Here is a 21,798-nt window from a genome sequence, read left to right as displayed (position 1 = left end):
TGAGTTCATGAGTGTCTACAATTTGACGTTCAGAGTGAACAGCGTCTGTTTCAGTGACTTTCAGTCTCTGTGACAAAACATCACTGATTTCTGTACAAGAACAATATCATTCTACCCTCAGTGAGCACTTTATTAGAAACACCTTCTCATCCATGCAGTTATCTAATCAGCCAATCATGTGGTAGCAGTGCAGCGGACAAAATCATGCAGCTTCAGGTAATTTTCACATCACCCATCAGAATGGAGAAAAATGTGATCTCAGTGATTTTGACCGTGGTGTGATTGTTGAAGCCAGACGGGCTGGTTTGAGTGTTTCTATAACTGCTGATCTCCTGAGATTTACACACACAACAGTCTCTAGAGTTCACTCAGAATGGAGCAATAAAATAAAAACATCCACTGAGTGGCAGTTCTGCGGACAGAAATTTTGTTGATGAGAGAGGTCAGTGGAGAATGGCCAGACTGGTTCAAGCTGACAGAAAGGCCACTCAGGTAACCACTCTGTACAACTGTGGTGAGCAGAAAAGCATCTCAGAATGCACAGAACATCCAACCTTGAGGTGGATGGGCTACAACAGCAGAAGAACACGTCGGGTTCAACTTCTGTCAGCCAAGAACGGAAAGCTGAGGCTCCATACTATCACCCTCATTATCATCACCACCATTACCATCATCATCATCATCTTCATCATCATCATCATCATCTTCCATCAGTCTCAATATGGATATCTAGCATTAAAACTGTAGCATTACAGTAATCTTTATTATTGTGTTTAGTATATATAGACACAGTCTGAGGTTTTAGAACATCAAAGTGATCAGAGTGAGTGATGTTTATGCTGTGTTTATTTGTTTCTCTCAGAAAAAAAAAAGACAGAACTGAAGACTAAGTCTCGAGTAAAATTTATAAGTAAATTTATAAGTAAAATTTATTTTAAATGATTTTTAATTTACTTTATATGTAAAAAAAACATTCAAGGAGGGCAGTGGACTGATCTGAGATTCTGTGACATTTGTAGATTTAAACCTTCAGAAATATCTGCATCAGAAAGTTCTACAGGTATGAGGCCAGAACGTGGCTTTAGTTCCAGCTGAAGAGTGAAGCGGTCTCTTTTTAAATTTGTCCGCTGAATAATTTAAATCCCTCAGGTTCTATTTTGAGCACCGCCTGGCCCTGAGAGAACCACAGAACACATAACAGAACAGTTCCTGCAGTTGAGAACGTGCAGCAGTCTGTCAGGATCTGATCGAACAGAATCTGTCAGATGTTTAAACTCAGAATATAAAACTGGATCTTCTGCTCTGCACTGGATCAGTGAGGGGATCTCAGGGCTTTTGAGGGCCTCAAACATCATATTTTTGGTTAATATTTTTACCCCACCCACTGGTAAAAACATTTTAGAACTAGAGCAAAAAAAAACAGGAGCTGAGTATTTTATCGCACAACATCAGTCCATCAAAACCTTCACAGTCAGATTGATTCATTGATCATTTCCACTCTGTAACTGTTTATAACCATAAAACCTTTCTGCCTTAAATCTCACTCCATACACCGAGCTCTCCATCATCACTACATCTCTTATTTACACGCTTTACACTGTAAAATCACCACCAGAAAAACTGTTTATCAGGATTTGAGCTACAGTGACTGAAAGAGAAGAAAAAGAGGAAGAAGAAGAAGAAGAAGAAACTTTATTTGTGTAGCACCTTTCATTTCAGTTCCAAACCATAAATAAAGTCTTTCACAGAAAATTAAGATAGAAAATTAATAACAAGAACAAATTGGACTATGAAAAAATTATTTATGGAAACACACAAACAAAAACATGAACAATAAATGCAACATTGGTTAATAAACTGCTGAACTGATCAGATTGTGTTTTATAAACTGAGTCTGTGTGAAATTCAGGACTGTTTTATCTCTGAAGATCTTCAGAGCAGAACGAGTTCAGTGAGTCTGTAGTTCTGACTGAAGACGCTCAGAGTTCAAACCTGCACAAGGTAACTACACAGATCTGATGAGCGGATTATCTTCACAGAGCAAACCCAGAGATGGAGAGACGAAGCCCACCTGAGTGTGTGTGTGTGTATTTGTGTGTGTGAGGGGCTGTGAAAGGGGCGGAGTCAGAGGGGACTGTACCTGTAACTGTGATATTTGAGATGAAGGAAGTTCTGCAAGTGCAGTTTGTGGTGTTTTGTGGGATGTAAGTATTTTGTCCGTTTGTGATGGTGCTCTGGACCGCAGTGTGTTAGCGGTGCAGCAGAGGGCGCCATATTCTAAATCCACCTCTGTGGTGTTTTCAAACCCACTTTGGTTAAATTGCGCTTGTCCTATCGTCACAAAAACAGCCCTAAAACTGATGAACTTTACATAAAAAACAACCCTAAATGACTTTGATACACTGATACACTAACGGATTTAAAACTGAAGAGAGTTTCTGTAGAACGAAGGAACGGCAGGAACGTGTGATGGCTCTAGCTATGAGACTTTAACAGAAGGGAGAGTTTGAAAAGCTTTTGTAGTAAAATGAAGCCAATTTAAAGAGAGATTAGATAAACAAACAGCCTACAAACACAAAAATGCGCCTATATACACAACCGGTCACTTCATCAGGACCACCTGTCTCACACCTACACTCAAGGTCCATTTTATCAGCTCCACTGACCATATAGGAGCACTTTGTAGTTCTACAGTTACAGACTGTAGTCCGTCTGTTTTTCTGAATAATTTATTACCCTGTTCTTTAATGGTCAGGACCTCCAAAGAGCAGGTATTATTTGGGTGGTGGGTCATTCTCAGCATTGCAGTGACATTGACGGGGTGGTGGTCTGTTAGTGTGTGTTACGCTGGTGCGAGTGGATCAGACACAACAGTGCTGCTGGAGTTTTTAAATACCTCAGTGTCGCTGCTGGACTAAGAACCAAAAACATCCAGCCAACAGTGTCCTGTGTGCAGCGTCCTGTGACCACCAATGAAGAACTAGAGGATGATTAATACAAACTGTGCAGCAGCAGATGAGCTATCGTCTCTGACTTTACATCTACAAGGTGGACCAACAAGCAGGAGTGTCTAACAGAGTGGACAGTGAGTAGACACAGTGTTTAAAACTCCAGCAGCATTGCTGCTACAACACACACTAACACACCACCACCACGTCGGTGTCACTTCAGTGCTGAGAATGACCCACCACCCAAATAATACCTGCTCTCTGGGGGTCCTGTGGGGGTCCTGACAAATGAAGAACAGTGTATCGAAGTATGCAGAGAAACAGATTTACTGCAGTCTATAACTGTAGAGCTACAAAGTGAAACTATAGGGTCCGTGGAGCCGATAAAACGGACAGTGAGTGCAAAAACAAGCAGGTGGACTTAATGAAGTGTCCAGTCAGTGTAGCATGTAAAGTAGTCAAACAAACAAAAAGATCATGACTTCACAGACTCGTCCTGCAGACTGGAGATTGTGAAACGTGTCAGATCACGCTGGCGTCATTAGAACTACGATTTCTGGATGTTGTTATGAAAATAAAACGTGATTATAGAAACAGTGAGTGATTATGAAGGAGTGATCTGAACTGTCTAAAGTCTGATTAGTGAATAAAAGTCTTCAGATTGTCTACAGTCTCATTCTGTGAGCTGGCAGAACTGTGAACGCTTTCGGAGGTTCCTCTCTATGTTCACCTTAATCAGCGCCACTCTTTCTACTTTCTCTCACTGCGGATCTTCTGGGACGGATCAGATGCTGCTGGACTCCCAGTGGACGAGGACTGACAGGCTGCTGCTGCTGCTGCTGCTGCTAAAACACAGAAAATATAATAAACACCGAGCAGAGCACAGTCAGTTTGATCTACTGACCCGTATGGAAAAATATATATATTCCAAACGTGCTCATCAATTTTTTTTTTCATTTTTTTTAAAATGCATATATTTGTTATTATATTTATTCGGCTGTAGTCTGTGCTTAACCATGTACGAATGCAGTAATACAGTCACACACAATGTATTTCAAATAAACAAGATATCAAATCGTAACTGCATTTTCGCAGAGTATCAATACATACAACACCTGCTTTTGTCATGTTAAAGGTTCATTTGCTAATATTTAAAATGAAGATACTGGAAAACAAATTCATTTCAAAAGGTATCAAACAGTGAAGTGCATTAGACAGGATTTTAGCTGTTTTCATACATTTTCAAATGGATTTGATAAATACATTTACATACATTTATTTTTGTTTATGTGTAATATTTCTATATATTTTTAAAATAAATGTATTTTAAAATATATTTGGTTAAAATGGCAAAATATTCTGAAATACATTTTAGTGTTTGGAATGTATTTCAGCATGGACTGTGATGTACTAGAAATGAATTTCAAATATATAAAATTACACATCCATATATATTTTTGTGTGTGTGTTTAACAGCACGAGTGATGTGTTTGTTTGTGTGAGTTCACCTGATTGTGTTTGTTGTTTAGATGTTGCCGTGGCGACGGCGGCTCCAGCCTCTTCCCTGCTGAGAGGAGTTTGTGTTCCTCCTGCAGCCTCTGATAAACTCTCCCTCGAAAGCTCTGCAGAAACAGAAGAAAAGCTCTCTTTATTATTTTACTCCTCATCTCTGAGAGGAAACCTGTCTAATGTACTGTTTGATACCTTTTGAAATGAATTTGTATTCCAGTATCTTAATTTTAAATATTAGCAAATGAGCCTTTAACATGACAAAAGCGAGTGTTGTAGGTATTGATACTCTGTGATTAGAGTTATGTTATGATACATGAGTTATGATTTGATATCTTGTTAATTTGAAATACTTTGTGTTTGAGTGTCTTACTGCATACGTGCATGGTTAATGTAAAGTACAGTGCAGATCACAGAAGTCAGAACCGTTCATTCAGTTTGTGTATATTCAGTTAACCTTTGTGAAAACTGCATAAAATGTGAAAAATACAAATAAATGCATTTAAAAATATATTTAATAAACATATGTTTGGCCATTTTCATATGTTGCAAAAATATATTTGAGAAACACATTTGGAATACAATTTTTTTCCATGTGGGAAGACACTCACAGTCTGATCTCCTTTCAGTAGAAGACTAACATAATGTAACAGCTGATTTATTCTTCTGTCCACATACGTTCTCACAGGTGTCCACCAACATACTCATGCTGGTGTCCACTAGTGGGCAGCGTTTAAACCAGAATGAACAGAAAACATGAACAAAATTCTCAGGTTTTCTATCTAAGAATCTCTGCAGGAAGTGATCAATGCGCAGAAGATATTTTGTTTTGATCACACGTCTGTCATTATATGCTGTTGAGAGAGAAACACGCTGTAACTTATATGACATATTTTGTGCCAAAAATAACTTCATAGTTCATAATTCGTAGTTCATAAGTTCATAGTTTGCTTTTGTATTGTAGTATTTCAATAACAAAATACACTGTAATGTCATGAAATTCATTTTTAAAAACTCATTCAGCTGTGAACACATGGGAGGTGTGGCCGTGTGATGCGGTCATGTGGAGCGGCAAACACGGAACACCATGGGTACCACTGTGGCAGTGGCGAGAGACTTAAACATGTAAACAACTGTTCCATTAATGTTCTGTTTAGGATTTGCAGCAATGTTGCGTGTGCTGTATTGTGCTGGGCTGTGGGGTACAAGGTGGGTCTGGAGTGTCTACCATGAACTGACTGTGTAGGGCTAGAAGTGACCTGCCAGCTACTGTGATGCGGTGGTGTCAGAAGTGGGATCCCCCAGTGGCTTGGAGGGGAATTGTCACCTCAGTGGTGACTGTGAGGAGGAGCAATGCAGGGAAGATGGACAGTGAGAAGATGGCAGATGAGGCCGAAGAGGCCTGCCAGCATGGCAGGGCCAGGGACTGAAGCTGGCGTAGGAAGGCATGATTGTGAGATCGGTGCAAGGGGGCTTGGCAGCGAGGCCAGCATGATGCGGTAAGGCCCAAAGGTGGTATGGTGGGTCAAGGCTGAGTGTCGGTGCTCCACACACAGCAGCCTCTTTGGCATGTACAGCACAGTGTTCGGAGGAAAAAGTGGAGAGCTGTCAAGGGAGCACCTTTGCTGTTGCCGCTGTGGTGTGGAACCAGAGAGCGGCTGAGAGAGCGCTCTCAAGCGAGAAGTGACATTGCAAGCCACAAAGAGATCTGTGAAACTGGGGTGAAGGACACTGCGCTCAGTGTTTCTTTGCTCCAGCGCCCCAGGAAGGAGAACACAGCCCTGAGGGAGGACTGGTGTCGTGCGTGGTCATGAGTGGTTGCACCCATGTCGTGTGTGTTTGCTGGGCTGGTGGACACTCTGTTACCCTCCTGCGCAGTGACTGCAAGGGCGTGGGGCATGGCGCGCTCAGGGACTTTCTACTCTGACTTTGTTTGGACTTTGTGGGGTCGCCGGAATCGCTCCTCCTAAGGGAGGGAGCAATGCTGCTTGTTCTTCTACGCCGATGCCACAGTATATTGTTTTGTCTTGGCCTTTGGCCTTCCATAAGCACTTTAAACACAAGAAAAGCCCTCTTCTGATGATGCATCTTGAAGGTGGGAGAAACGTTTCACAAACTACAGCTGCCTTAGTGCAGATGCTTGAACATGGAGTTGTGTACTCGCACTTCATGCAGGTTCCTCACCCTCCATTTGGCAGCGCAGCTTCTCAAGAGCCTCAGCCGTCTCCTTCTCCGTGGTGCTCCAGCTGCCTTCGTCCTCTGGCAGCTCCTCTCCGCCGGGCTCAGCGTCCGGACTCGTTCGCTCTGATAAACAGCTTTCAGATGACTCATCGGCTGCGCCCTGCTGCTGCCGGTGCAGGTGGTGTTCCACCAGAAACTGCAACTCTGAAGACAAAAATTTCTGTTCTATAGAGTTTACAAATAGCAGAACCCTTTTTACTGATGTATAAAACCATTCTTTAAAGTGTAGCCGTCATTCCAAAATCACACCCCTGACCACTGCATTCTCACCGTTCTGCAGATCTGAAGAGGCTTCTGTCTTAATGAAATAGCTCTCTGTTTGACTGAACTGCCATTTATTCAGCATTCACTGATACACTCTCAGCAGCTACTGTCACTGGGGTGAAACCTCAAGAGTACGTCTTCAATACCTTTTTTTTGGTTTTAGTTTTTTGATTGTGCTGGGAGGAGATTCTGTTGTAGTGGGAGGAGTCTGGGTTGTACTGGGAGGAGATTAAGTTGTGCTAGGAAGAGATTTGGTTGTACTGGGAGTGGTTTTGGTTGAACTGGATAGAGTTTCGGTTGTACTTGGGGGTGATTCAGCTGTACTGGGAGGGTTTTGGTTGTACTGGGAAAAGATTTGGTTGTACTAGGAAGAGTTTCAGTTGTACTACAAAGAGTTTTAGTTGTACTGGGGGGATTTTGGTTGTACTGGGAGGAGTTTTGGTTGTACTAGAACGAGTTTGGGTTGTACTGGGAGAGGTTTTGATTGAACTGGGAGGAGCTTCGTTTGTACTGGGAGGGGTTTCGGTTGTACTGGGAGGGGATTTGGTTGTACTGGGAGGAGATTCAGGTGCACTAGGAGGGGTTTTGGTTGTACTGGATGGAGATACAGTTGTACTGGGAGGGGTTTTGCTTGTACTGGGAGAAGATTCGGTTATACTGGGAGGAGTTTTGGTTGTCTTGGGAGGAGATTTAGTTGTAATGGGAGGGGTTTGTATGTACTGGGAAGAGATTTGGTTGTACTGGGAGGGGATTTGGTTGGATTGGCAAAAGTTTTCCTCCTGGAGTGGTTTGAGTGATCAGATTTGTATCTGTTTTAATGTGTTATGAGTTTATACTTGTATTTTTATGTGGCCACATTCAGATATTATCCTGATACTCAAGACACATGAAATGACCAGGTTTGAACAAGGTCACAGTTTTGGAAAATAATTGCTCCATATTCTGCTGCACTGACTCCACCCCTCCTCACTCCAGGTTTTTAATTTTACTGTTCTGTTTTAAAACGTTATGAAAAGCTTCTCGTCGGCAGTCCCTACATTTTATTACACACTGCTATAGTCTAAGAACAGCTCAGCCAGTTTGCATTGAAGTCCCTGTAGTTACTGAATAATAAGCTTTAGTACATAATAAGTCTGAGATTTTTCTTCCTGATCAGAATTAATAAATGATTCATATCATTTACATCAGGTGTGTTCTAGTAGGATTTAGACTGGGCTCATCAAAAGCTGCCAATGACACATCAGGAAGATTCAGCGACTAATCTGCGATCAGACTTTGTCATCATGTCACCACTGTGCAACTGACCACTGTGGTCAATCATCTAAGAATTGCCATTCAGATTACTTCTAAAAATTCCAGATTCTGTCTGTTTACACTCACATTGAATGACAAATCGTGAGAACACCACGCGCCCTGCCAAGAACCCCAACCTCTTTTACAGGTAGCACTGTGAGGTGGGAACAGACACGGGTACTCCTGCAGTGTATGGAATGTTCTGGGTTCTGATTAGTAAATGTTCTGCACTGCCTGGTGAGGAACAGCATTAAATTACTTTGTTAGGTCTTTGAATCCTGACTGCTGCAGCTTGTTGATAAAGTCTGTTTACAACAACACAACAACAGCGGAGTAAACAGCACTGAAATACTCTCACACCAGGTCAGAACTGGGTGTAGTGAAGGTGCAAAATACAAGGGATCCTAGGGGGTCTGGGACCCCCAAATTAACCTTGTGGACCTCCTGAATGTCTCAAAATCAAAATTCTGGGGGTCCCTTAATATTAATTTATTATGATGTAAAATAGATGTTCAAATCCAGATCCAGTGAAGCTCATTGTTTATCTGTTTCTCCTACAATCAGTTTCTATCTTTGGTGTTCTTAACTAACTAGAGCTGCAGCACTGCTCTGCCTCAGGGTGGCGCTGTAGCAGACTGGTTCACACAGTTGATCCTTCATAGCCTAGAAAGTGCAACTCTTCTGAAAAACCTTACAATGTGATGCAGCAGATCTGTAAATCTGAAAACTCGCCCAGTTTCCCAAGAGTTTGGTGTAAAAAGTGACTGTTCCTCATTTCTCACACTGAAGACAGAAGAGGAGAAGAATAAGATTTCAGTTAACAAGAGGAAGAGCGCATCACCAAACTAGATCAGACCATTTCCAATTCCAAAAACTGATAAAACAAACATTTTACTGTCACTGAAGCATCAGCGCTGCTATGTTGAGTGAGTTAGCAGCCAGACAACATGGGACCCCCGAATACCAGGGGGGAATTCACACACTGAGTGTAGTGATTAAAGCGTTCTACCTTTCATGGTGGGAGTTCCTTTCGCTCCTTTCCGTCTCTGTCGTGGTGAATTGAGCAAAGCTTGCTGGAAAAGAAAAGGTCAAATCAATGTAACAATTATATAATTAATTAAAGAAACAGTCTCGTTAAAGATCTGTGATCGGCTGTTTGTGTGTTTGTAGATCATTTCTAACAGTCTTCAGTTAAAACTTTAATTAGATAAACATCTGGACAGGTTCTGTAATAGGGTGTCTGGTTTGATCCTCAGAGGACTAAAGGCTTTCACAGGATCAGCTGAAGACTCTGACCAGCCGATTGAATGAGTGGAATCTGGAGTGAAAACTCGCAGCCACGCTGACCATCTGAAGACTAGACTGGACTGTGTTCCATACTGAGTGCCGCTACTTTGTAAATGCTGCATTTCTGAATCTGAATTCACACTCTGAATAAACACTTTCCTCCTTTCACAGTCGTCTGTTCTTATATTCAGAAGTACTGATGTGCTGTTCTTCCTTCCTGATGAGTCATTATTGTTACTCTGACAGGCTCTGCCCCTTCCTGTCTTGTCTTATAGACCACTGTAGTCGTGTCGTCATTTTCTAGTCTGCGCCATGCTCTTATGTCCATATTAGGAGCTCCAGGTCTAAGCTCCATTTCTCTATGGAGAAATATACAGGGTTTTTGAAAAGTCTCCTCTGTCGCACCCTAAGTAAAATAAAAATGTTCAGAACCTGATACATTTTGTCCTGTGTACATTCTTCTCTTGAATACCACTGGATCATCTGAATTATGAGGTCACTAAAGAGTTGAAATATGAATATTGCTACATGTGAGCTAAAGCTACTGTGCACTGAATTCACGTCATTAGACTGGCAGCCTCCTTAAGCAGCTTTGTCAGTGTATATTTCCATGTACAAACTGAGGGCAGATGAAAAGAAGTCACAATAAAATAAGCAGGTTTCCCTGCAGTTCTCTGTTTTTCATCTGATGCTCACTGAAACACGATAGATCTTTCCGTTCTGTTCATAGCTTGATTTGAAAAGATCTACAAACATACCTGCACTCAGGCTAATCCAGTACAGACTCAGCTTAATATCACTGCTGACCCCCTGATAAACTCATTTCAGCTATCAGAATATCCTAATTATTGTTTAAATGCTGGTAACATTTTCTCAGAACATTTTCTCTGGACATTCGCCGGCTTTTTGTTCTTTTTGACCTTAAATGGTGCAGCAGTTACATTCTGAACTGCATGAAAGGCATGATATGATGACTTTTATCTATTTCCGCTTGACAGCTGAGTAACATTAATTTATTTTTGCTGTTTCACAGAACCAATAGGTCTCATTTGCTAATGTTTGTGATAGCTAGTCACAGCTGCTGCACCATTTAAGGTGGAACAGAAACATTCAAAAGAGCAGCTTGTGAAAAAGAAGCTTAATTCAGCCTCGTAGTTTTGACATGGGTAGTATTTTTGATTTTTGAGTTTTAGGCTATCAAATTATCCTACCTAGAGGTTTTATTTACGGGTATGCCCGTAAATATGCGCTACTGTAGAAGATTTTGATAAGGTAGCACAACTCGCCAGAGCACTGCCACAGCCCACCTTAGTTTTGTGCAGCTTAGTGACATCAAGTTGATGTGCAGCAGCTTTAGCTCACATGTAGCAATATTAGTATTAAGGCTATTTAACGACTTCGTAATTCAGAGGATCCAGTGGTATTTGGGAGAAAAATGTACACAGGACAAAACGTATCAGGTTCTGAACATTTTGATTTAACACAGGGTGCGACAGAGACGATTTTTCGAAAAAACCCTATTTATTCTGCACATAGAGAAATGGAGCTTAGACCCGGAGTTCCTAATATGGGCATAACAAGGACTACAGAATGACGCACGGCTACAGTGGTCTAGTTACTGTAGCTCCACCCCTGAGTTATCTGCATCGCCTGTGTGTAGTCTGTAGTGTTTTCTCTGCCCACGTTTCTTTCTCTCTTTGTTCTGTTTGTGGATCTCTGTGCTCAGTATCTTTTCGCTCTGTCGTAAAAAAATATGAACATGCATCATCTCGAAGATGAAGAATATTTCAATCCTTCATTTTGTTGAGCATGTAGTTGGTTTCAGCGTCACTCCAAAAGTGTTTTGTGTTTTCTTCTTTTTTTAATGATGAATTGGCACAGAGCTCTGAAGAGGGTGAACGCTAAACTTTAGTGAAGTAGATGAAATAGAAACAAGTCTTAGTCTGTTATTAAGATTTCTCATTTCGTCTGCCTGCACTGTTGTAGTTTATGTTAAGTGTTAATGTTCTACAGCAAATGAGATTCTTAAAGTCTCACTGACAGAGTCTGAGGTTTTTTAAATATCCTGGTTTTTATTGGCTACTCACTGAATTCATTTCAAAACAAAACATCCTAAATAACAGAGAGTGATTACCTTGTATAAATGGTTAGAAAGGCGATCTTCATCGATTTCTGCAGTTACATGAGAGAAAAGATGAGTTCAGTCAGAAATATCAAGAAAATCTCATTTTACACATCTCTGAATACACACACTGTTTATTTATTTCAGATTCATGTTGATGTTTGAGCACAAAATGTCTGGCAGAAACCAAATGCTCAAAATTTTAACTGACAAAGTTGTTCTACAGATCACCAAAAAATGAGTTGCTATTTTTATGATGTCAAGCTTGTAATAATAGAAGAACGCTTTTTAGTGCTATATAGAACCGTATAAAGCACATTCTCCATCAATCTGAAGAACAATTTCATCATACAGAGAAAGCTTTAAGCATGCAAATGATTCTTTGAGTGTTCATGGTTCTGTTTTTACTAAAGAGCTCATGAAGAACCATCTTCATGAGTGTATGTCTCATATTTACAGTCAGTGTTATATCCAGAACCTTCAGAAGTACTAGAGTGATTTTAGTACTCTAAACTGGTCCCAGAGTGTGATTGGTTGATTCACTTCCTAATTATGTTGGTAGTTAATCTAATGTGTAAGGCCTTCCATCCAGCTGCTGAAGTCCTAACCAATGAGAGTGCAGCTCAGCTGAATCTGCCTGGATACCATAGCAAGAACAATCCTGATTGGACAGTTTTCTGTTGTACTACGAAAGCTGCAGAGTCTAAACAGCACTGTTTCCAAAAAGTTGGGATGCTGCGCAAAATGTAACTAAAAACAGAATGCAGAATTGCAATGATGTGCAAATCATCTAAACTGATCTGCCACGCTGCTTTACCTGACCCCCCCTCCTCCCCTCCTCCCCTCCTTTAAACTTTTTCTAGGACAGGACACCTTGTTGCCAGGCAACCGCAGCATCCCCTGACACTGAGTGTGTGTGAGAATGTGTGTCGCTGTGCCGGATCAGCTTTAACATTTAAAGTATTTTTAGAATATGGCTGTTAGAGTAGATGGAAAGTTTATTCAGCGTTATTTCAGTAATAACAGTAAATATGGAGATTATTATCTGACTGTAAATAATAAGGATGGAATTATGGAAGGACATTTTTATTTCTTCAGTCTGTAAATTTGGAATCTTTGGTAAGCTGTGCTCACTGTGCTCTGTGCATGTATGTGTATGTGTGTGCATGCGTGTGTGTGTGTGTGTGTGTGTGTGTGTGTGACCAAATTCCATGTTGTTATTGATTTTCTGAGTGTCAATAAGTGAACACATCCTCTACAGAGACACACTTCTACACATTTTCATACATAATCAGTTTATTTACTGAATTTACCATAACATAAAACATGGTCTGTGCAAGAAAATACAGCATATTTTATATTTTATTTATTTCCTAATATGTTTAATCCAGTAAATAAATTATTGCATTACAACCTTCAACAAACTGTCTTATTTAACTATATCCCTGTATAAGATGAGTTAGACTGGGGGTGCACAAACCTTTTGCAACAGATGTATGTAAGTATTTGGATCTGAAAGAGTTACTGCATAGATCTTTCATTCATATTTCATTAATGACCAAAAATCACATCGTTATACAGTGAGTGGATCACAGGAGTGGAGCTAGTTCATGAGAGCAGTCAGTAAGGTGGACTGGACCATACCTGGAGAGGACTGGTCACTGGAGGCTACCAGAGTGGCAGGAGTCGGCCGTCTTCTCCTGATCTACAGCAGAGGAGAGCAGAGATCTGAGACTCACTGACCAGCAAGCAGATTCACAAACTCTGCTCTTCTTTGTAATCAATAATGTTAATTTTGTGAAAGTTACAGGGAAAAAAATCTACAGATCATCGGTGGTCAGACAGACCATAATAGAACTTTAGTGGTTCAGTGGGTTCAGTGAGTTCAGAGTCAGAGACACACTCAACATTAAACACACAATCATCATACAAACTACTGACAAACTGTAATCTGCACTGATTTATGATAAGTCAATAAAGCAGCATTAACAGACTAATTGAAGTGATACTGTATGCAATGTATTATTGATTTTTGTATAAATTTCTAATATGTTCAATTTTACTCTTTGTTTTTTATCTTTTTTTACCAACCCTGAGAACCCGAAGCCCAATTTACATGCAAAACGGTCGGTAACTGCTAGTCTTCATAACTTCAGAACGGGTTATTTAGTGTGACATCACAGAGCTGTGACATCAACATCAGTGAGTAGTTTGGCTTGAAAGGCCACCCAAAATCCTGATATTATTGCTCTGCTTTTTGGTCTTCATATTCCAACAAAGGGTTAAAAAAACATGATTCACACATCAGATCACTCATCAGACCCTGCCCTCACAATCCAGAGTGATTTCATCCACCTGTGACCATCCATCAGCCAGCAATCCAGCTCCAAAATCACCCAAAACCCAATCGCTACTGTTATATTATATCTCTGCTTTTAGCTTTCATATTATTAAAACTGCTTAAAAATAGCGACGACTTACACACCTAGACAGAGTGAGAGAAACCAGCTCTAACATCCCACAACACAGAAATACAGCTCAAAACGCAACCATAACCACTGTAAAACCTGCTATGAGCTCTTCTTTAGCCTTTATTTGGCAACAAAAGCATTAATTATTGTAGTACATTCATCTATGTCAGTCTAATTGTTCTCGAAGCGTTCTCCGTGTCTAAACAGTGTTTAGATTGAACCTGAGGCAGATCTTTATGAGTTCCTCTTTAGTCCTCATGTTCTCTAGACGTTCTCTGTGTCTAAACAGTGTTCAAACTGAGGCAGGTCTTTGAGTTCTGTATTTTTGAACACTCTTGAGTCCTGATGGTCATTACAGTTAGAGGCACTCAGTGACTCGAACAGGACACAAGTACCATAGACACAGAGACACAGAGAACAATACATTATATATTGTCTAGAACAGGAGCATCAAACTATGTTCCTTTCGGGCAACAGCGCTGCAGAGAGTTCTAAAGACCACTGCACACCAGACACGCTACATAGCATAGCAGAGCTCTGCTATAGAACACCAGCAGGGAGAGCCGATAAATGGCAGGTCAGTCCATTTTTACTGTCTGTGTACACGTGATCAACTCCCTACTAAAAAACCTATAGAAACCATTAAGTGTGTCAGTTGGTTCCTGATGGTTTTGTAATGTGTTTGGGCTTTTTTAATGGGTTGATATCACAGTGTAAAGGATTCTAATGATTTAGCAGGTGACCAATGTCTGCGTCTGCGTGTGTGGTGGTCTTAGTACTCGGAATTCGGTTAAATGAAGGTTTTCCTGAAAAGCTGATGACTTAGATCAGGTGTGTTTAATGTGGAGGAGATCTGCAGAGCTTTGGCCCAGAAGGGAACCCAGTCTGACACCCCTGTTCTAGAACGTAGGTCATCTTATGGTGATTTTTCTGCTCTGTAGTTATGTTTGAGTACATAAACTACTAAACTGTGGTGGACTCTCCAGGGTAGCCCAACCCCCGTTTGCTCTCTCTTTTCTCTCTCTCTGTCCCTCTCTATCTCTCTCTCTGTACTCTTTCTCTGTTTCTGTGCTCCCTCTGTTCTCTCTCTCTCTCTCTGTTCTGTCTCTCTCTCTTTCTCTGCCCACAGTTGTTGGTATCTGAATGGGGGTCTTTGGTTCTTTTAGCCCACGTCCCCTAAAATGTGCCTGTGTTCTCCTCCACAGTCAGAGCAGAACACAGAGCTTCTTCCAGACAAGAAAACACTCAAGATTCAGACAAATTAGATTCAGATCAGATTTATCAGAGCTTAAAAATAACTGCTGAAGTCACACAGACGGGAACAGACATCACTGCTGCACAAACTGGAGGTAAAATGAAGTTAAAATGTCAGATTTATATCTTAAAAGCTCGTTATTCAGAAATGATGTGGAAAGTGTGAGTTTCAGTCTCAGAGGAGCTAAAAACGCAGAGCAATAACTCTGTTTACAGCAGGGGTCAGCAGGGGTCCACAGCTCCAGTCCTGGAGGGCCGGTGTCCAGCACAGTCTGGCGATTAAACACACCTAATTACACTCATCTGTTGATTGGCAGGTTTAGTGGGGTGTTTGAGCAGGTAAACCTCCAGACTGTGCCGGACGCCAGCCCACCAGGACCCCTGATCAACAAACAGCTGAGAGAGACATTCATCATTTACAATAAAAAATACTCTACTCTCTCTCTCTCTCAGATGAAGATGATATCTTTCATATCTCCTGACTGACTGGTCACCGTGTGAAGCGGTGGTAGTCAGAGGTTCCTCTAAAGAACCTAAGGGAAACTTATGGCTCATGAGAAGAACACCAGAATGTTTCTGCCAACTACCTGCTCTGAGGGGAACTTTATTACTCTAAACGGTCTCAGAGTCAAGGCTAGCTGCTCTGAGGGAACTTTATTACTCCAAACAGTCTCAGAGTCGGGGCTAGCTGTCCTGAGGGAACTATATTACTATAAACAGTCTCAAAGTCGGGGCTAGCTGCTCTGAGGTCACTTTATTACTCTAAACAGTCTCAGAGTCGGGGCTAGCTGCCCTGAGGGAACTTTATTATTCTAAACTGTCTCAAAGTCGGGTCTAGCTGCTCTGAGGTCACTTTATTATTCTAAACAGTCTCAGAGTCGGGGCTAGCTGCCCTGAGGGAACTTTATTATTCTAAACTGTCTCAGAGTTGAGGCTAGCTGCTTTGAGGGAACTTTATTACTTTATTATGTACTTTAATATAATTATTTATTATACATCTCACTGAAATTACACACACACACACACAGAGAGAGTGAGAGAGAGAGAGAGAGAGAGAGAGAGAGAGAGAGAGAGAGAGAGATTTGATGAAGTGCATTTGACTGAAAAGTGGAGTTATCAGAGCAGTTTAGTAAATCTGGCAAATGATCTCTGTTATGATCTCTGACAATGGATACCAGTGGTAGATGCAGATGAGGAGGAGGAGGAGCAGGACCAGGAGAAGGAAGAGGAGGAGGAGCAGAAGCAGGAGGAGCAGGAGGTTTAAGAGGAGAGGCAGAAGGAGGAAGAGAGGGAGGGAGAGCAGAAGGACAAAGAGCAGGAGAAGAAGGATTAAGAGGAGGAGCAGAAGGAAGAGGAGAAGGAGGAAAATAGGAGGACTGGGAGGAGGGGGAACAGGAGAAGGAAGAGGCAGATTAGGAGGAGCAGAAGGACAAAGAAAAGGATAAGGAGCAGGAGAAGGAGGAGTATTAAGAGGAGGAGCAGAAGGTAGGAGGAAAAGCAGGAGGATTAGGAGGAAGAGGGGCAGGGTCAAGAGGCGGAGTAGGAGGAGCAGGAGAAGGAAGAGGCAGATTAGGAGGAGCAGAAGGAGGAGAAGCAAGAAGATGAGGATTAGGAGGAGGATTAGCAGCAGGAGGATGAAAAAGCAGGAGGAGGAGAATTAGGAGGAGAAGGTGCAGGTGGAAGAGGAGGAGCAGGAAGAAGAAAAGCAGGAGAAAGAATAGGCAGAGGAGAGAAGAGAAAGAGGAGGAGCAAAAAGATGAGCTGGGGTAAAAGAGAAGGAGAAGAAGGAGGCAGATTAGGAGGAGGAGGAGCAGGAAGAGGATTTGGAGCAAGAGGTGGATTAGGAGGAGAAGGAGAAGGATTAGCAGGACCAGGAGGAGAATTTGGAGCAGGAAGTGGATTAGGAGCAGCAGGAGGAGGATTAGGAGGAGTAGGAGGAGGATTAGGAAGAGAAAAAGGAGCAAAAGGAGGATAAAGAGGTGGAGTATTAAGAGGAGGAGGAGGAAGATTAGGAGAAGGAGGAGGATTAGGAGGAGCAGGAGGAGTTGAAGGAGGAGGAAGAAGAGGAGGAGGCAGGAGGTTTGAAGTATTTCACTCAGGATCACAGTTAGAAACACTGCAGCAGCTCGTTTTGTCCTGAAGTCTCCAGAACTGCCCTCTGACCCGCCTCCATACCAGATATGTGACTAGAGCCCAGTTCTGAGTCAGATCAAACAAAAAATAGAGCATTTTTGGCTGCAGCCACTGAAGGAGAACCTGCACAAACAGAATCAAGATCACACACAGAAGATCAGATCTCCACTTAGAGGTACGGTGGTGATCTGTGATCGGTTTCCTCCTTCATTTCTCCTGACCTGCAGCTCTTAGTCTCACTGAATGGACCAGCTGAGCTGACCAGCTCAAAGATCCAAAATCAGATCAGAAAGAAGTTTTGTTCCTATTTGTTTCATATTCGGATGCACACTGGCTCATAGTGGATCTACTAACAGCACAATGATTCAGACCTTTAATCAGCACAGAGATCATCACTGACAACAGGGTCTTCTGCAGTGACCATCCCACCCCTGACCTAAACTCCTCTGAGAAACTGAGGTGTTCACAACCAAGAACTAAGAATTGTGAAGGATCTGGGGAGAAGGAGCATGGAGGAGCATGTTCTCTTGTTGGTATGAGTTCTCCAGCTCATTCAGCGTAACAGTGGAACACTCAGCACTGTTCTCTTATAGCAGAGAGAGAATACAATGCAGGAGTAATGTTTAATACTACTAACTACTACAAACTACTAAACTACTAAATACTACTGACGTACTGAATACTATTAAAGTAATTGCTACTACATATTACCAAAGAACTAATACTGCTAAAATACTAAATCATCTTAAAGTACTAAATGCCACTAAAGTACTACATATTACAAAGGAACTAATACTACTAAAGTACTAAATAATATTAAAGCACTTAATACATATTATTAAATAAGTACATATTAGTAAATACTACTAAAGTACCATATTTCACTAATGTACTATATACTACGAAAGTACATACTCTTGAAGTAGTAAATACATTTAAAGTACTAAATAATACAAACAACTTAAATTCTATGAAAGTACTGAATACTGAAGGTATTGAACAGCACTACAGTAACAAATACCACTGAATTACTAAATAGTACTAACATACTAAATATTATGAAATTACTACATACTATTACAGTATCCAGTAACTGGATCAGTAAAGTTTAAGAAAATAGTTCTGTAAAATATTTTAATCAGTCTGATAAACAGTAATAATTTTCAGTCTGATATACTAATAATTATAATTCTAATAAATATAAACGGATGTTTTAATCTGTTTAGTGTTTGCAGTGAGGGGCTTGTGGCTCTGGATGCTGAACTCTCTGCTTTTTTTAGACTGTCCCATTTAATCCAGTGCATTCAGGCAGAATAAAACAGAAAAGCGTTGCTCTCATAAATATCATATAAAACATATCAATTATTCATTAAAGAGGCTTTAACAGTTCTGTTTCTGACACAGGAGTGAAGAACCTGTTTAAATAACTAGAAGAACCAGGGAGGAGGGAATGTTCTGTAGTCTAGCACATTAATTTACTAAAAATAAAAAGAGAAATAAACGAATAAACTCATTCTGTTTTAAACTGAGGCATAAATTCATAATGATACAGACAGTCTGACACCCATACTGAGGGGGCATTGTTTTTTATTAAAAATCATAACAACCCACCCCCCCTCCCCGCCCCCTCACCTGTTCAGCAGCTTCAGGGTCCAGGTGAGAGTCCAGCAGAGGGACGGTGAACTGAATCTTGCGTGGACTCCCGGTGTCCATAGTGTTGATGGAAAAGGGGCGAGAGACCAATACAGAGAAACTAAAGAGAGAAGGAGAGAGAGGCAGACAGAAGGAGAGAGAGGACGAGCTGAGGACAGTGAAGTGACGGTGAGGAGGAGGAGAAGGTGATGAAGATGAAGATCTGTATGAAAACATGCACTCAGAATCTTCCTTCTTCTCTGGTCACCTTCAGTCTGGAACACAGACTCCCTACAGTCCTTTAGAATTCCTTTAAAATCCTTTAGAATTCATTTAAGATCCTTAAGAATTCCTTTGAAATCCTTTAGAATCCTTAAACGGTTCGGCTGCTTCTCTGCCGTGTGTCTGTCTGTGTCTGTCTGTCCTCTATGGCTCGATGCGGTAAAACAGGCTCTCACAGACCCTCACTGTTCCCCCCCTCCCTTTCTTCTCTGCTGCTTTAGCCCCCCCCCCATCCCCCACCCCCCCTGCTCCTCCACCCTACCAGTCCAACCCACCAACAACCTGCCCTCTCCTGATTGGCTGTTTCAGACAGAGACCATGTTTTAGCAGATGTGTAACCCCCTCAGATCAGCAGAGCTGAACACAGAGCTCACAGTACAAACACAGTATAACCCTGTATAAATGCAATATAAACACAGTGTAACTACAACATGAACACAATATAAAAACAATATGAACAAAGCATAAACAAACACTGTATAAACACTGTATAAATGCAATATTAACACTGTACAAACATAGTATAATTGTACTCTGTATGAACACAGTATAAACACAATATAAACCACAGACTTATCTCTCACTGCTTCCATTTATTTTCATTAATAATAATAATAATAATAATAATAATAATAATAATTATTATTATTATTATTATTATTATTATATCCTTAAAGGGCCCATATCATGGAAAAACACATTTTTCTCACTTTTTTCAATAAAAGAGTTTGATATCATACATAGACACTGTTACATTTTGAAAACAAACTGTTCACTCAGTACTTGTATGGAAATTAAATTGTGAAAAACAGCACATTTTTGATTCACCAAAATGTGAATTTTGTCACCAAAAAAACAACACAATTATATAGATCTGCCCAGTCAGCCTACAGCAGTTTAGCCCCGCCCACTCCGTCTGCAGCAGTTTGGCCCCGCCCACTCACAGTGAAGTTATAAAGAGTGTTTCAGCCCGAACTGCTTTTTGATTGAAGCCTAATACAGGACAGCCAATCAAAACAGAGCTCATTTACATAAATCAGTCTTAAAGGCACAGCAACAGAAGCAGCCTGTTTAACTGTAAGGGATAAAGAGAGGCTCAAAAGGATCGTGCAGAAATGAATTATGGTACATACAATATGGATTTGTAACATGTTTTTCTTAGTTGGTTTGCAGTCAATTAATTCTAATCTGAATCTAATCTGCAACATGTGATTTTACTGAACTGACCAAGAATTATAAGCCTTAAACTATCCTCCTTAAACTCTTCAAACAGCCACATTATTATTATTATTATTATTATTATTATTATTATTATTATTATTATTATTATTAAGCTTTTGGGTCTTTCAGTCTTTCTGCTGTTTCCATGGTGAAGTTGGATCCATAGAGCCGGTTTGTTTGCTGGAATAATGCAGGTTCTTTAAGTTCAGCAATCTGAAGATGAAAGTTCTGCCACCATTTCCTGCTGTCGGCTGTGAAAGGCAGGTCCTCTGACCAGGTTTGGTGCCACTTGATGGGGTCAGTTTTACTGAGATGTTCTTTAGGAAAGCTCTACAGTCTGAACTCTTAAGATCAAAGTGGACTGACCAGACAAACATGGACAAACATGAACAATGTTTGATGTTTGCAGATGTTCAGAAAATAAACTGAAAGACCAAATGAACCAGAGTGAACCAAGAAAGAAACTTCTACAGCAGTGGTCCCCAAATCTGGTCCAGGAGATTGGCCTTCCTGCAGAGTTTAGTTTAATCACAGTCTGCCTCACCTGCACCAGATAATCGAGTTCTTTAGAAGACCCTGATTGGCTAATAAGATGTGTGAATGTCAGGTAAGGGTGAGTGTGAGTTATACAGTGTTCAGACTGCTAAATTGAATTGTTTCTCAAATCAGATCTTTTGAGGTGACTGTCTGCTCTATTATTTGTGAGACATCACCAGTCTATCTGCATGGGTTGCTGTGGTAACGGCGTAGGCGTCAATAATTACGTAGCTACGTTGGTAACGTGGATTTCAAACGCAGATGCAGCAGAGATGGAGAAGCATAGCCTCACCCTCCAAACTCTTCAGAATTCTCTTCATAATCATGAATCTTTGGAGCTCTTCTTGAATCCCAGCACGTCATCACTCTGGATTTGACATTGTTGTTGTTTTTTGAGATTTAAGTGATAAACTACGACACGTTGAAATCTGATTTGAGTGTCCAGAGCATCTAGACTGAGACACGTCTGTAAAAATCTAACTGGAGTTGCATTTGAAGCCACCTCAAAATGTGGTTTGGATCAGATTTGCAAAAAACAGGTTTTATGTGTTTTTTTTTTTTGTGCTGTCTAGACTATCAAAAATCAATCTGGATACAATCTGGA

At 40.9% G+C, this 21,798-nt stretch overlaps 1 protein-coding gene across 3 annotated transcripts; it reads right to left on the bottom strand.

Annotated features, from left to right (window-relative positions):
- Positions 1-3,339: 3,339 nt before the first annotated feature.
- Positions 3,340-19,626, bottom strand: LOC118799614 (protein phosphatase 1 regulatory subunit 1A-like). Of its 3 annotated transcripts, none has more exons than XM_036559576.1 (7): positions 19,155-19,626; positions 13,309-13,369; positions 11,677-11,714; positions 9,265-9,328; positions 6,642-6,842; positions 4,457-4,570; positions 3,340-3,793 (listed from the first exon to the last, which is right to left on the bottom strand). In XM_036559576.1, exons 1-7 carry the CDS (start codon positions 19,389-19,391, stop codon positions 3,699-3,701), a joined length of 810 nt encoding a protein of 269 aa, XP_036415469.1. In that variant the 5' UTR covers positions 19,392-19,626; the 3' UTR covers positions 3,340-3,698. The 3 variants fall into 3 exon arrangements, with proteins under 3 accessions (XP_036415469.1, XP_036415471.1, XP_036415472.1); XM_036559578.1 differs by having other exon boundaries at positions 3,340-3,790; XM_036559579.1 differs by having other exon boundaries at positions 3,340-3,787.
- Between the last annotated feature and the right edge of the window lie 2,172 nt (positions 19,627-21,798).

The sequence above is a fragment of the Colossoma macropomum genome, unplaced genomic scaffold, assembly GCF_904425465.1.
Source record: "Colossoma macropomum unplaced genomic scaffold, Colossoma_macropomum, whole genome shotgun sequence".
NCBI classification, from domain to species: Eukaryota; Metazoa; Chordata; class Actinopteri; order Characiformes; family Serrasalmidae; genus Colossoma; species Colossoma macropomum.
The sequence above is the reverse complement of the archived record's forward strand: the minus strand, read 5'-3'. Positions and strand labels throughout refer to the sequence as shown.

What these genes read in the sequence shown, in the direction of transcription:
- LOC118799614 (XM_036559576.1), bottom strand. Translation starts at nt 19,391, where the DNA reads ATGTTTTCATACAGATCTTCATCTTCATCACCTTCTCCTCCTCCTCAC. An exon ending in ACCCTGAAGCTGCTGAACAG is followed by an intron (nt 13,370 to 19,154) that starts GTGAGGGGGCGG and finishes CCTCTGCTGTAG; the next exon opens with ATCAGGAGAAGACGGCCGAC. An exon ending in TTTCTAACCATTTATACAAG is followed by an intron (nt 9,329 to 11,676) that starts GTAATCACTCTC and finishes TTTCTTTTCCAG; the next exon opens with CAAGCTTTGCTCAATTCACC.